This window comes from Petaurus breviceps, unplaced genomic scaffold (assembly GCF_028583685.1).
Source record: "Petaurus breviceps papuanus isolate PSGF00001 unplaced genomic scaffold, PetGlider_PUasm1.0 181, whole genome shotgun sequence".
Classification (NCBI taxonomy): domain Eukaryota; kingdom Metazoa; phylum Chordata; class Mammalia; order Diprotodontia; family Petauridae; genus Petaurus; species Petaurus breviceps.
Genome location: NW_027185784.1, coordinates 26325064 through 26339884, shown reverse-complemented (window position 1 = coordinate 26339884; position 14821 = coordinate 26325064). Strand labels below are relative to the sequence as shown.

Below are 14821 nucleotides of genomic sequence, written 5' to 3'. Positions count from 1 at the left end.
GTAGGCGAGGGAACAGTACTGGTGTTACTAGTAGTGGTGTTTAGAATCGTGTCTATAGTGTAATGAGTAATTGCATCAGTGGTGGATGAAGTATTTACTGGAAGGGTGCTTGGAGTAGTTGTCCTGCTAGTACTAGTATCACCAGTACTATTAGTACTGGCAGTACTGACACTAGCATTGCTTGTGGTGACTGCAGTAGACGAGGGAACAGCACTGCTACTGCTAGGAGTGGTGTTTAGAATCGTGTCTATAGTGTAGTGAGTAATGACATCAGTGGCGGATGAAATACTTGTTGGGAAAATATCCGCTTTGCCAGTAGTAATAGTGCCTTCACTACTATTGGCTTGTGGAGCACTAGGATTAGTAAATATAGTGGGGCTTCTGGTAGAAGTAGTCAGAGAAAAATTGGTAGTACTTCTTGGAATGGAACTTGGAGTGATAGTCACACTACCACTACCCATCCACATAACCTGAGTTAGTTTTTCCAGGCTGATCATCTTGTCAGTCAACTGAATGGTTAGTATCTGCATGGAAAAGAAAGATGTTATCAATGTCTTTTTTATAATTTCTAATACAGCAAAGAGAACTCAAATCTAATTCCCAATTGCAAACTGCAAATCACCTACACAGCTGTCAAACTGAACTGATCTGACACATGTCTAATAATGTAGCACATGCTACATATATGCACATGCACACACACACATTCAATAAACTCCAATGGCTCCATTACCTTAAGTATCCAATTAAAATCCTCTGTATGTTTTTTTATAACCTCAACCTTTCTTACCTTTCCAGTCATCTTACACCTTACTCACTTGCCCACACATTCTGCTATCCAGCAACTTTGGCCGCTTTGCTGTTTCTCATACACGATACATCTCCTGACTAAGCATTTCCACTGGCTTTTCCTCATGCCTGGAACTCTTCCTTCTCCCTTCTTACTGGCTTCCTTCAAGTCTCAGCTAAAGTCTTACCTTCTGCAAAAAGCATTCTCCAATCCTCTGAGGTTATCTCCAGTTTATCCTGCTTATAATTTATTTGTAGATAGTTATTTACTATGTTGTCTCCCCCATTAGACTGTGAGTGCCTTGAAATCAGTGTTTAATACAATGCCTGCCATATAACAGAAGCTTAACAAATGCTTGTTGACTGACTGAAAGACAAATAGGAGGAGAAACAGGAAAGACCAATGTCATAGAAGCCAAGAGAAGAGATTTGGTTAAAGAAGAGAAGGTAATGAAGATCAAAAGCTGTTATCAGTGGAACCGGGTCTTGTCTTCTAGTCTAGTACAGACATTAAATTCCCATTGCCTTTCTTTTGTCACCCTCTCAGTTGTGGTCACAGTGTAGACTCAATCAACCAACAAGATTTCTGCTAATGTATCTTCCTTGTTTCTATGGTGCCAACTGAAGAGACACTAAAAATACCTTATGGAGGTAAGAGTGGGAATGGGACAAGAATAGAATGAAGTTGACATGACGTCTAGGATGGATTACAAAAGGAAAGAAACACTGCACAATGCTGGTATATTTTTTTAAGACACTGTGGCAGACATATTATCCAATGGGTGCTACTTTATTATATTTTAATCTTCAAGGAGATTCTAAAATAATTTAAAAAGTAAATTAAATTTTAATTTTGAAAAATCACACATATAGCTTTCTGAAAATTACAAGATCATTTGATCAATCAAAAAGTATTTGTTAAGCCCCTACAAGGTGCCAAATAAACAATAAAATTGGGTGAGTTTGGATTTATTCTTTTTCTAAGTCACTAAAGGATTATTTTAAAGAGTGAACTTCCTACAGCAAGGAGTTCTCAAAATTTTTGGTCTAAAAAACTCATTTTGCAGGCTAAAAACTCAATGAACTCTTTATCCTGAAAAGTGAAGAGGGTAGGAAAGGGAGGATGGTATGAGGAGGAGAAAAGCCTTCAATATGACAGTGATGGAGGTCATAATTGAAGTTGGGATCCATTCATCAAATTATCTCTATACATTGCCATAAATAGACAGTCCCTCAACTACACAGAGGTTGTACTCCAAAAAATTCATTTATGAGGCAGATGTTTAGAATTCAGAATGTTTCTTTTTTTTCCTTCTTAGAAATAAGTAATGGTTGTGTCCCAAGGCCACTCCCATAAAGCCTCTTTAGTCTTTAATGTATGTGAATACAAACCTGACTGGCATTTCAATTATTCACACAATTTAACAGGATTAATTCAACAAACATTTTGTGGTATCTCCATGTGCATTGTACCATTCTATGCTATTGTTTCAACTCTGCTCTTTATAACTTTCTCCAATGGGAAAAGATGTTCTTAGTTCCAACTTAGAACAAAGGATACACTTGCTCCCACCCACAAGAGGAATAGGGACTACCTTTTGTAGAGCAAGACTCTCATAAAGGTAGAGTGAGTGGGAGAACTCCTTAAGAGCAGCGACTTATCTTTTCCCTCTTTTTGTATCTTCACCACTTAGCACAGTGCCTGGCATATAGTAGGTGCCTATCAAATGTTATTGATTGATTGATTGAGAGCTAATTTAGAGGTTCCTGAGAACTAGTAACTTGAAGATTCCCTACATTAGAGTAAGAAAAAGTTTTCTGCATCTGAAAAGTTAATGACTTACATTTTATATAGCATTGTAAACTTTACAGTATGGTTTCCTCAAAATTCTATGAAATAGATAATAAAATTATAATCTCTATTCTTGCTGTTTGTCATTTGTTATCAAAGAGGACCAATGACATATCAATGTGAGTGATGTCGACTTCATGAATTGGGTTTAAGTGAGGCAGAGTTGCACAAAGTCATCAGCCTCACTCTCTCTTCCAGAGTCATTGAAGTGGCAAGACAAAATTAAGATGACTGACCATGGCCTGGAATGCAGAAAGTGACCTTGGCATCTTTGATGCCTGACCAAGCTCTAAGTGCCCCATATAGTCTGCTTCAGCCACTTTCATGACAGTTGGAACAAATTGTTCTCATCACCCATTCTGATGGAAGAAGTATTCACATGCTTGGGATAGACATTCCCCTGACTCTAACAGGTTTGAAACTTGTCAGTTACCCTCAATCTGATTTAACCTCTCTGCCAAGACTTTTACCAGGGGTGACCTCTGTTCATGCTACAGCTTTTTGTAGCCATGGGTGAGAGTTTGGGGACAGGTGGATACCAAAAATGAATGAGCAGAGTTACTAGTCCTCCCTGAACACCCCATAGACCTCTATCTCCTTTCTACAAGTGAGAGAAAGGAGGTTTAGTGAATTAAATGACTTGATTTGTCATAGTACTGGCAAGGATTAGAACTTAGGTCTCCAAACACTTTAATTAAGTACCATTTCCATTATACCACATTGCCTCTCATGTAGAAAATTTGTTTCATTTTGTTTTTCCTGAGGTGAGAGGCAGGAAGCAGGGTAAGTCTGAACCTGTTAGGAACTCCCAGTGTGCTAACTTCTCCATTGGTGCAAATCAACAACTCCTCTGTAGTTTATAAATTTTAGAAAGTTGCTGCCTGTTCTCTAAGTGAAGTAACTTGCCCCACGGTCACTTGGCTAGTATATCAGAGTATAGATTTGAATAAAAAGTTCTGATTCCAAAATTGCCCTTTTATCCACTGGGCTAGATGTCTCTCTCCATATGCATAAGAAGTAACCTTCCGGGTCAGTCAGTCACTAGCTGTGCTATATCAGAAACACTATGTATCCCCCTGATGGACAACGAGTCCAAGTGAGGACTTTCCTTCACCATCAATTCATGGGTAAGGGAGACTACACCAGCATTTCCATCCCTCTCTTCTTGATACTGCTCACCCCAGCCAATCTAGCAATAATAAGGATGACTCATTTATAAGCTGGTGATTGTCTCTAAGTCCCCCCCAAAAAAAAGACCGTTGGAAAATGGTGTGACCTATTGAAAATCCATAGAAAAACATTGTAAAATATAATTTAACATATATGAATTAAGTCCATTCATAACTTTTCAAGAAGTCATATAGTATGTAGAGCATAATGTAAAAACAATCATAAATAACTGTAAGAAAAATAGTTCAATAACACAATTATTGAAAAATGGTAAAAATCCATTTCTGAAGATACATTTACCTGATTTGCTGAGTCACTGATGAAGTTGATTTTCTCAGATGTCCCATTGTCATAAGTAACATTGACCTGAGTTATGATGCTGTAATCTATTCCCCAAATTTCAATCTTTCCAACTCTCAGAGTATTCATTTCATTCAGGTATCCATTGTACACAATACTGATTTTTAAGGTATCCTATTAAGTTGAGAGACAAACAGACAGAGACAGAGAGAAAGACAGAGAGAGACATAGACAGAGAGAGAGAAACAATCTGTAAATCATTTGGCTTTGCTCCATTTTTCTGTGGGACAGATTGTCTTACAACAAACTTCTCCTTTCTTTGTTATACTAGGATTTATATGAGGCAGCTAGGTAGGTCAGTGAATAAAGAACCTAGAGCCAGAAAGACATGAATTTAAATTCTGTCCCAAACACTTGCTAGCTGTGTAACCATAGGCAAGTCACTTAAACTCTGCTTCAGTTTACTCAACTGCGAAATGGAGATAAGAACAACTCCCATCTCACAGGACCACTGTGATAATCAAATGAGATAATGTTTTTAAAGCATTTAACACAGCTCCTGGCACATAGTAAATTCCATATAAATACTTCCTCTTTTCCTTTCCCCCATCTTAAGTGAATATTCAGCAAGTACATCCTAAGTGGCTAATAAGCATAGAACACAAAGGGAAATTTAGAAAAGGAAAAATTTAGACAAGACATTCTCTCTTCCCTCACGGAGTTTATAGTCTTAGAGGGGAGTTAAGAGGTAAAGATATATAAGCATAATATACAGTTTTGATGATACACTGTTTTATACAAGATCCTCACACCAACCCAGGGAGGTAAGTTCTATTATTATCTCCATTTTTTCCAATTGAGAAAAGTGAGACAACCAGAGGTTGTGACTTGCCCAGAGTCACACAACTAATAATTGTTGGAGGCTGAATTTGAAGTTAGGTCTTCCTGACTTCAAGTTCAGTGTCCATCCACTACACTATCTAGCTGTTGGGTAAACTGATGCAGAATGAAGTAAGCAAAACCAAGAAAACAATATGCACAAACTATAACAATATGAATTTAAAAAGCAAGTACAACAATAAAATAATTGGAAAAAATGCTATGGGTGTATGAAGATTGAGCTTGACCTAAGGAAGATGAGAAGACACACTCTGCTACTCCCAACACACACACACACACACACACACACACACACACACACACACACACTGTTTCATAGATGAGGGCTATGGATATGGAATGCTGTATATAATGTTAGACATTTTTGATGTGTTGGTTAGTTATTTCAACTGTTTTATCCCTCTTTTAAATTCTTTGATATTAGGGTCAGTTTTCTGAGAAAGGAAGTAGGGAAATACTGATTACTGATAATATAAAAACTACGTATATGTGTGTGTATACACACATATATATATATTTTTATATATATGCCTATATGTGTATATGGGAGTATATGTGTATATGCATATACACAAACACACATAAGTGTACATATACACATATGTACACATACACACACAATTAGCTGTGTGATTCTGGGCATGTCACAATGTCTGGTTGTCTCAGTTTCCTCAACTGTAAAATAGGAATAATAATAATACACCTACCTCCCAAGGTTGGTGTAATGATCAAATAGGATAATATTTGTAAAGTACTCGGCATAGCACTTAGTAGGCATTATATGAATGCTAACTGTTAATAATAATTATTACTAGTTCTTTTTAATCTTCCCATGCAGAATTCTTGATATTCATTTCTTACCACAAATTAATATTGTGTGTGTATAAATCTTCAGGAGAATGTCTTACAAGGGGAGAAGCTCTGCTTCACCACCATCCCTTTTATTTCCAGCAATACTTACATTAAACAGAATGTTTATGATCTGGGGACAGAGTGGACTTTCTGTGGATTTTGCAGTTTTTGCTCAATGAGAAACAGGGTGTATCTGAGTCGGCTACCTGATCACCATTACATCCTTACACCAAAGACTTTTTTGCCCTGTCGAATAGAGCTAGGACTAAAGGGTGAAAATTGCAGGGAGGCTGTTTAAATTTATAATTAAGAAAAAACTTTATAACATTCAGAATAATCAAAAATGGGAGAGGCTTGGGAGTATGCTGAAGCTAGCCCAAATGGTTCTATGAAAGCCAGTTATTAAATTTTCCATGTGAGCAATTACACCTTGGAAATGGTCAAATGCTACAAATCAGGGCTTGATTTATTATTTTGTTGATTGTTTAGACCTAAGAAAGTGATGGAGAAAGTGTTAATAATGAAATGTGCTGGGCACATTTCCTCCAACCTGTTTCTATGCAGCCCAAGTCAATCACTCAATACTTACTAAGTACCTGTTATATGCCAAGGACAGCGAGACAGTGCAATGGATAGAGCACTAGCCCTGAAGTCAGGAGTACCTGTAATGGGAATGCAAATTTGGAAGATCTTCCCTGCCCCTAGGCTAAAGTGCACCAGAAGCCTGGGGAGGGAGGCTTGTTTTTCAGTAGATACTTTTTGATTGGCCAGTGGGTCCAAAAGGTTGTTACATTCTCTGAGCCAGGAGAAGGCTATATAAGCCCTGATGTGTAGCTTTGTTTTGGGACTCACTTTGAGAAGTGTTCTGTGATTTGATCTGAATTCTGGGAAGCTGTTGTTGAGAGTCCCCCGGCTTTGAAAAACCCAGATGTGGAAACCCAGATGTTGACTGGGTATGGATGTAATGGTTGGACAGTTTGGAAATCTGTCTACTTGATCTGTTTCTGTCTTGATAATTCTGCCTGTATGCTTTGAAGTTCGGGGTGCTGACCTTTTTCCCCTGAACAAGGTAAACGATATATGTCTGACTGATTAAAGTAAGCTTGTTAACCCATTTTGAGTTGCTTTCCTTTAACAAAGCAGATCCCAGAACCTGTATTGGCGGCAAACCCTGAGGACACTTGGGGTGCTTGCTGCTACAGTACCTGAGTTCAGATCCGACCTCAGACTCCTACTAGCTATGTGACCCTGGGCAAGTCACTTAGCCTTGTTTGCCTTAGTTTCCTCATCTGAAAATGAGCTGGCAAAGAAAATGGCAAACCACTCCAGTATCTTGACCAAGAAAAGCCCAAATGAGGTCACAGAAAGTTGGTCACAAGCAAAACAACTCAACAACCACATTATGTGCCAAATAGCCATGCTAACTGCAGGGGATGCAGTGAAAAAATAAAAACAATCCATATTCTCAGAAACTTACATTCTAAGAGGGGAACAATACATGCATGAATCAGAACACATCACACAAATGGACAAGAGGGAGAAGGTATAGAGGCACTAGCACTGTGGAGTTTAAAGAAGGCAGGTGTATATTAGCCAAATAATCATGTGAAATGGAGATTAGCAAAAGAGAGAATTTGGAATATTTAAAGTATAATCTGGGTTCCCTGCTTTGTGTTTGTGCATAGGAGTATCACTTAGCAAGAAATTGCTAAGTAATTTTTTAATTAGTAATGTTTTAATAACAATGATTTCATAATAACAGTGTTTATAATATTTTAATAATTTAATAACTTTTCAAATTGTGACATACTTGCATAGCATAACACAAAAGATATGATAAAAATGTGCTTGTTATGAAGAAAGGCAATAATCTCAGACTTTCTGTATAGCATTCGGAGTAGATAACATGATACATTCTTTTTTTTCCAGAGGGCAAGGCAAGGCAACTGGGATTACATGACTTGCCCAAGGTCACACCATTAGTTAAGTGTCAAGTGTCTGAGGTCATATTTGAACTCAGGTCCTCCTGACTCCAGGGCTGGTGTTCTATTCACTGTGCCACTTAGCTGCTCCAACATGATACATTATTAAATTTAAAAAAAAAAAATTGGTTCTAGAGTCAGAAAGTGAAAAAATAATGAGTGGAATGGACCAATCTGTGAGGATTACTCAAAGTACTTGGATTCAGCTGGAACTCCAACCAATGACTCCACTGTTTTTCAGCTATGGATTGAAAGCCATCCATCCTTGAAGGCTTCTGCCATATACTAACTATGCAACTCTGGGAAAGCAACCCCTCAGTGCTCTGTTGTTCAGTCATGCCCAACTCTTCATGACCCCATTTGGGTTTTTCTTGGCAAAGATACCAGAGTGGTTTGCCATTTCCTTCTCCAGCTCATTTTACAGATGGGGAAACTGAGGCAAACAGGGTTAAGTGATTTGTCCAGGGTCACACAGCTAGTAAGTATCTAAGGCTGGCTCAGGTCTTCCTGACTCCAGGCCCAGAACACTATCCACTGTACCTCTGAGCTGCCACAGTGCTGTAGCAGCTCTAGGTCTCTATATTGCAGAGAAGCTGCTGACCTGAGTTAATAGAGAGTTTCCTCCCTCCAAGGAAATTGCAAATCTATTCCCTACAACAACCTAATTTTACCACTACCCCCACTCCTCTCAAGGAGCCTCAACTTTCAGACTTACTAAAGGACTGGCTCATGGTTGTAATAGCCCAGTTCTTGAGTAGCCACTTAATAAACAGTTGTTTAATGAATGGATGAACTCTGAGACTGACAGGAAAAGGAAATGAGATAAGATTTGTAAAGTGCTTAGCACATGGTAGGCTCTGCTCATTCCCTTCCCTTTCCCACCAATGTAAATTAAGTCATTAAGTCATGAATAAAAAAGCATCTGCTCACAAACAAAAAAAAATGTTTTATCATTCTTAAAATAATGTTGTTGTTTTCTGGTCAAGGTTGTGTAGAGGAAAGATTTCAAAATTAGGAACCAGAGGACCTGGATTAGAATCTTTGTTCTGCTACTAATTACCTGTTAGATCAGTTTCCTCAGGGGTTAAATTAGATGTTTTCTTAAGTCATTCTCTAAATCTTAGGACTCTATGGTTCTTAGTCCAATAATATAGTCAAGAAAGTAACAGTTGCTTACACCTGGCAGAACTATAGAGCGAGGTCGGCAATGATGAAGACAAGTAGATTGAGGCTACACCACACAGATTCAGGGACTTCACCAGCCAATGAACCACTTTCCAATCTATAGCCAACTGAGAAAAGAATATCTGAAAAACTCCATAAGCTGCCTTACCTGAGTCACATTAAACTCTGCCAAAAAATAAAGGTTTTCCTCATAAGTATCTGCAATAAAGAAAAAAACAATAAATATAAATAAATGTACATATGTATACACTCATATCAGAGTAAAATTATATTTATTTATTGAGCCTGGAAAAAGGATATACTAGGTCCTATTTACATATATATTTATTTAAATCAGAAGCTTCCAACAATTAACCTTTAGGATACTGACAGCTTTTAGTGAAAATAACTAATTAAAATCAATAAAATAATGACATCTAAACCACTATTTACACTATTTAGTTCAGTCTCGGGGTGGGGGGGAGGGAGGAGAGAATTAGTCACATTATTTTGATATCATATAGATAAAATGATTAATGAGAGTTTTCAACTCTAGACTAACTGCTGATATATTGGAACTTCAGCTTTAGTTTTGATAGAAAAGTTTAGGAAAACCTATCAAGCCTCAGACTTGACCTGTCTGTCCACTCACACTAAGCTGTCAGAGTGAAAAGACAAAAACCAACCAGAGCACATACTTCCAACAACCATGCCTGGAAGTTACATTTCTTGTTTTCATCATAATTCATAATTTGCTAAAAGTCTGACATCTTTTAAACCTAAATCAATTTATTCCACTACCCAAACTCTGGACTAATTGTTTTTTACACTTTGTAAATATTTTTATGATAGCAAAGAAATCCAATTGTCATGTAAGACATCATCTTGTAGTTCATAAAATATTTACATAAAGCAATATGCACACCAGATTCATGATTTTATTAAGTCTAAGAACTGGACAGAAATTATTATTTCAGAGGCCATCTGGTTTAATTGCTTGTGTACCTACCTTATGTTTCCTATCCAAGGACAAGGATACTCTCTTAAAACCTCTCTGTATCTGGCATAGGTCATAGCACAATGTCTTGAATGTAATAGGCACTCATTAGATATACTTTCTGAATGAATGAAGTTCCTATATTGATCTCGTCTAGGATCCTGCCATGATCATATACCATAGGTTTATCAGGGAGGTATATGAAATATTAGAGGTAAATGTGCAAATATAATAGTGTAAGCTCTCTCTCTTCCAGGGAAAACCAAAGATTATATTTCATAGATCACCAATAAAAGACATCGAGTAGTACTAAAATAATATTTTTTTTCCCATACTAGACCTAGATGTTGCATTCATTGAATGGAATAGGCTAGGGAATTCCTGGTAAACATGATCTTTCTAATTATATAGGTCATCATCTGCTATTCAGGACAGTTAGGTGGCAGAGTGGGTAGTGTTCCAGGCCTGAAGTCAGGAAGACTCATCTTCATGAGTTCAAATCTAACTTCAGACACTTACTAGCTGTATAACACTGGGAAAATAATTTAAACCTGTTTGTCTCAGTTTCCTCATATGTAGAATGAGTTGCCACAAAATTTCCAAAGAGCGCCACAAAGAATGAGACACAACTGAAAGCACTAAACAGCAACATTTGCTCTTCAACTTATGGTCCCAGAAAGTTACTTGGGTCACTGAACTTACCACAGGCCACATACCCAGTAGGTGTCAGAAGTGGAATTTAAACCCAGGTTCTCCCAGTTCCAAAGCCAGCTATCTAGACACTGAGTCACACTTTCTCTAAATAACAATCATTACCAATAACAAATCAAAGTAAAGCTTGTTCTCTTGGCAACTGGATTGGCATTACATTTACTACATAGGTAAAAATCCTTTATAACCAGGAACGTAATCTAGTTTTGGCAACAACTTAGAGAGCATCTGGTCTCTGTCCCCATAATAAATTATGCCAGTATACTTTGCTAGTATGGCTCCATCTCATGAGAGCAAGTTAGCAATAGAGTCATTGGAGCTATTAAAATACATTTATGAGGATGCTGGAAGCTTGACAATGAATTACCCCATGGGAGTTTTCTGTGCACTATAATTAGGAAAGAAGAGGGTAGGGAGTGACATCTACAAAGTCAACTGATATCAAGTTACCTCTTGTTTCACCATCATCCCAAAAGAGCTCTCCCTTTGCTTCTTTTTTGTCATCCAGGGCAATGATGAATCCCAGGGGATTTTTACGGCTATGGGAATAGATATAATTAGGCTTAGGCAGGAAAAGACACTGATCAAATTTCTAGAATAAGGGCCCCAGGGGTAGATGCTCCTGAAAATCCTCCTAAGAACACATTTTAGAGGAAAACCATTTTATAGAACAGGAAACTGAGGCTCACGGCTAGAACCTAGGAGAACTTATCCAGGGTCACATTGCCATTAGATATCAAAGGTGGGCAAGATCTGGGTATTAAGTGCCCAGGTCTTTTGACTCCCAATTCCACTATATTCCATGCTAATGACTAGAATGACAAAGTTCTGTGTGTAAGTTAAATCCTGAATGTGAATGAATGAGAGGATATAGTTTGAGATGGGGGAAGGATTTGGTCTCCTCCCAATGAGGACAAAAATGCCACATGCAAACTGGCCTTCCCTGGAAAATGAGGATGGTGAGTTTTGTAGATAATACATTTTGGATGAAAAAATTTAAATAACAGAGATATTAGTCTGGATCTTCCTGTTGCTGTCTTCCCATATCCTAAACCACAGCATACTGTTCTCCATGATACCTTACCTGACCAATGCTCTCTGAGAACAAAACAAATAACAATATTGGGCTCTCGTGCTCACAGTATACCTGGCCTCTGTGGTCTCAGCTGGCTCCTGTGTGGGAAAGATGTAGCCCCCTCTAAGGTGAAGTCCTATCTTGTCCCCAGGAAGTAACATCTCCACCCATTCCTTTCTCTGTGGAATCGCTACATTCTAGATGAAAAGAAGAAAATAGTTGGGCTTAAATTCAATCAAGTCATTCCAGCAGTAGTTAGTTAGTAGTAAGATAGTAGTTAGTGGTTAGTAGTAAATGACTCTTCAGAATCACAGACTCTTAGAATTGGCAATCATTTCAGACATTGTCTGCTCTGATTTGACGTCTCTTGATTTAAGTAACAGATCACAGAAACATAAACTTATGGAATATTGGATCTGAAATGGGCTTTAGGAGTCATGCGCTTTTCTGTCCTACTTCCCAGCTCTTCATTCTAGCTAGGTTGGCTGTAAAGAGTATTTATATAAAAATTATTCCACTTTCCAAATGATTTTCAAAATAAAGTGGGAATATATTCCTCGTACAAAGAATTGCCTAATCAACAAAAATTCAATAGTAATAATGATCAATGTGATTAAATACTTTTTTTCAGAAAAAAGGTAACTCATACTATCCCGACCCCCTCAGATCCCAGAATGCAAATCCCTCAGGTCCTCCCTCCCTGGACATAACCTATACAGCAGGGTAGTATACTTGGCAATCAGGGACAGCCCTTACTTACTGTCTCATAGCCATACCAGATGGCATCGGGGATGTACGCCATAACTCGATTCACACCCTAGGACAACAGGAGATAATTAATATCTAACATCCACACTGATAGACATAAGATACAGGGACACATAAGAGCATCCTCAGGCAAAGAGGCCAGCTGACTGACATCTCAGAGTGACTGAAACAATGTCATGAAGTGATAGATGACATTATTATTTGGGATATCACATGCATTCTATATATGCATGTGGATCATCAGCAGAAAAATTTGCACCCTAGGTGGTTTTCTACATCTACCCTTACACATTCTTAGTCTCACCCCTTCCCCATTAAGCATAGGCATCATGCTCCTGCCTCTTCTCCTGCAAACAATTAAGACTCAATCTCTTTCTATATTCACTATGCCCTACAAACTCCCAACACTCTCTACTACCATTCCTTACCATGGTCATGCATCCTATTAGATATTAGAGCTGGAAAATAGCAAGGAACTCTTCTTTTGCCCCAAGGATGCAGGAGTATCCATTATTGTCATCACAACTAATGTCATATCCTTGGTATTCAGTATCTGCTGAAGTTCACCATGAAGGAGTAGATGGGTTGAGGGACAGTGTGGTGTCCTGTCTGTACCCCTTAATATCACATAGCATGCAAAGAAACTTACTGAATATAGAACTGGTGTGATGAGGAGGGCAGGCCCCCAGAGGAATTGCTGATGTACTTTCCATGTCTGTGAATCCTGGTAGAACCTGGGGGTATGGAAATAAACATGATTTGTGCTGCATTCAGAAATTAGCCCTAGATCATACATTAATAAATTCATAAGCTAAAGTTGTGATTCAGGAAACAACAGTAATAGATTAGGGAGCTTACTCATGGACAAGAGGCCGGGCCACTGTGTGCCCCTGGGTGTGAGCTCTAAAGAAGAGGGTATAGAGGTAAGGTAGAAGATTGTAGCGGATATTCAGGTAGTATCTGGCAGAATTCAAAAGAAGAGAGTTTACTCCAAATGCAGCAGGATCTTGGTCCTGGGGGGAAGGGAGAAAAACACAAAATAACTGCTTAGCCAATTACATTATAATTTAAGGTCAAATCTAGTCCAAGGCCTCTTCCTACATTAACAAACTATCCTTTTTCCCTACAAGTAAAATACTTCATTCATTTACTTCTCCCTCATGTACTTATAAAAATTTGCAGTCTATTTCTCTTGACTTTTTACTGATCTCATTTTTCTTTTCAGATTGCAAGCTTTTCCAAGGGCAGAAATCCCTCTTGTTCTTTACCATGTCTTCTGTCTCTTAAGCATACAAAGTATAGAGAGTGCACACTTCCCTGAAATAAGCAGTGGAGACTTACTCATTTATTATTTATATAAGAACAATAATATCTCCCTATAGAGATACTGATTTCCCTAATGTCCTGCTTCTAGAACCCTAGTAATTCCTTAATCAAGGCTGAACAGCAATTTTGCTCACCCTCCCTCTCTTGTGAGAGCTGCCACTCACTTTTCCCAAAGTCTTGCACCTTCACTTTGGATTGAGTTAGAGAATAGGTCCGGCTCCCTCTTCTCCATTCTCAGTCATCCCTCTGTTATGTCAACCCTGACCACAGATAAATACCAAAAAGAGAGCCCATCCACTGAAAGTGATCTTTCCCTCTTCAAATATTCCTAGAGTCTCTTGTCTGGATCTCTCTTTCCCCTTTTCTTTGTTCGCAATTATTTGTTTATAAATAGCATCTTTACCAACACCACTCTTCCCTTTAGTTAAATTATAAACTCTGTGATGGCAGGACATGTATCATTTTTCATTTCTCCATCCCTTGGAGTTTAATGAATGAAACAATTATTAAGCACTTATTATGCACCAAGCACTAATATAGGCACTAAAGATACAAAAACAAATGTGAAAAAGTATCTGTCCTCAAGAAACTTACATTCTGATGGAGGAGACATGTAAATCTATAAGTTTCTCTTCAAAATGAATACAAGAGAGGGAGGGAGGAAGGAAGACAGTGAAGAAGGAAGAAATGAAGGAAGGAAAGAAGAGAAAGAAAGAAAGAAAGAAAGAAAGAAAGAAAGAAAGAAAGAAAGAAAGAAAGAAAGAAAGAAAGAAAGAAAGAAAGAAAGAAAGGAAGGAAGGAAGGAAGGAAGGAAGGAAGGAAGGAAGGAAGGAAGGAAGGAAGGAAGGAAGGAAGGAAGGAAGGAAGGAAGGAAGGAAGGAAGGAAGGAGGAAAGAAAGAGAGGAGAGAGGGAGTGGGAGAGAGAGAGAAAGAGA

General features: G+C 38.1%; 1 protein-coding gene across 1 annotated transcript in view; it reads right to left on the bottom strand.

The window, feature by feature from the left end:
• The window catches only part of LOC138160391 (probable maltase-glucoamylase 2), a 30981-nt gene that overhangs the window by 2605 nt on the left and 13555 nt on the right, over positions 1 to 14821 (bottom strand). The window contains exons 10-17 of the mRNA XM_069086997.1: positions 13419 to 13573; positions 13210 to 13294; positions 12553 to 12609; positions 11865 to 11989; positions 11168 to 11256; positions 9179 to 9228; positions 4112 to 4285; positions 7 to 524 (exon numbers count right to left, since the gene is read on the bottom strand). Of these exons, the coding sequence (XP_068943098.1) occupies positions 7 to 524; positions 4112 to 4285; positions 9179 to 9228; positions 11168 to 11256; positions 11865 to 11989; positions 12553 to 12609; positions 13210 to 13294; positions 13419 to 13573 (1253 nt within the window). The remainder of the gene's footprint in view (positions 1 to 6; positions 525 to 4111; positions 4286 to 9178; positions 9229 to 11167; positions 11257 to 11864; positions 11990 to 12552; positions 12610 to 13209; positions 13295 to 13418; positions 13574 to 14821) is intronic.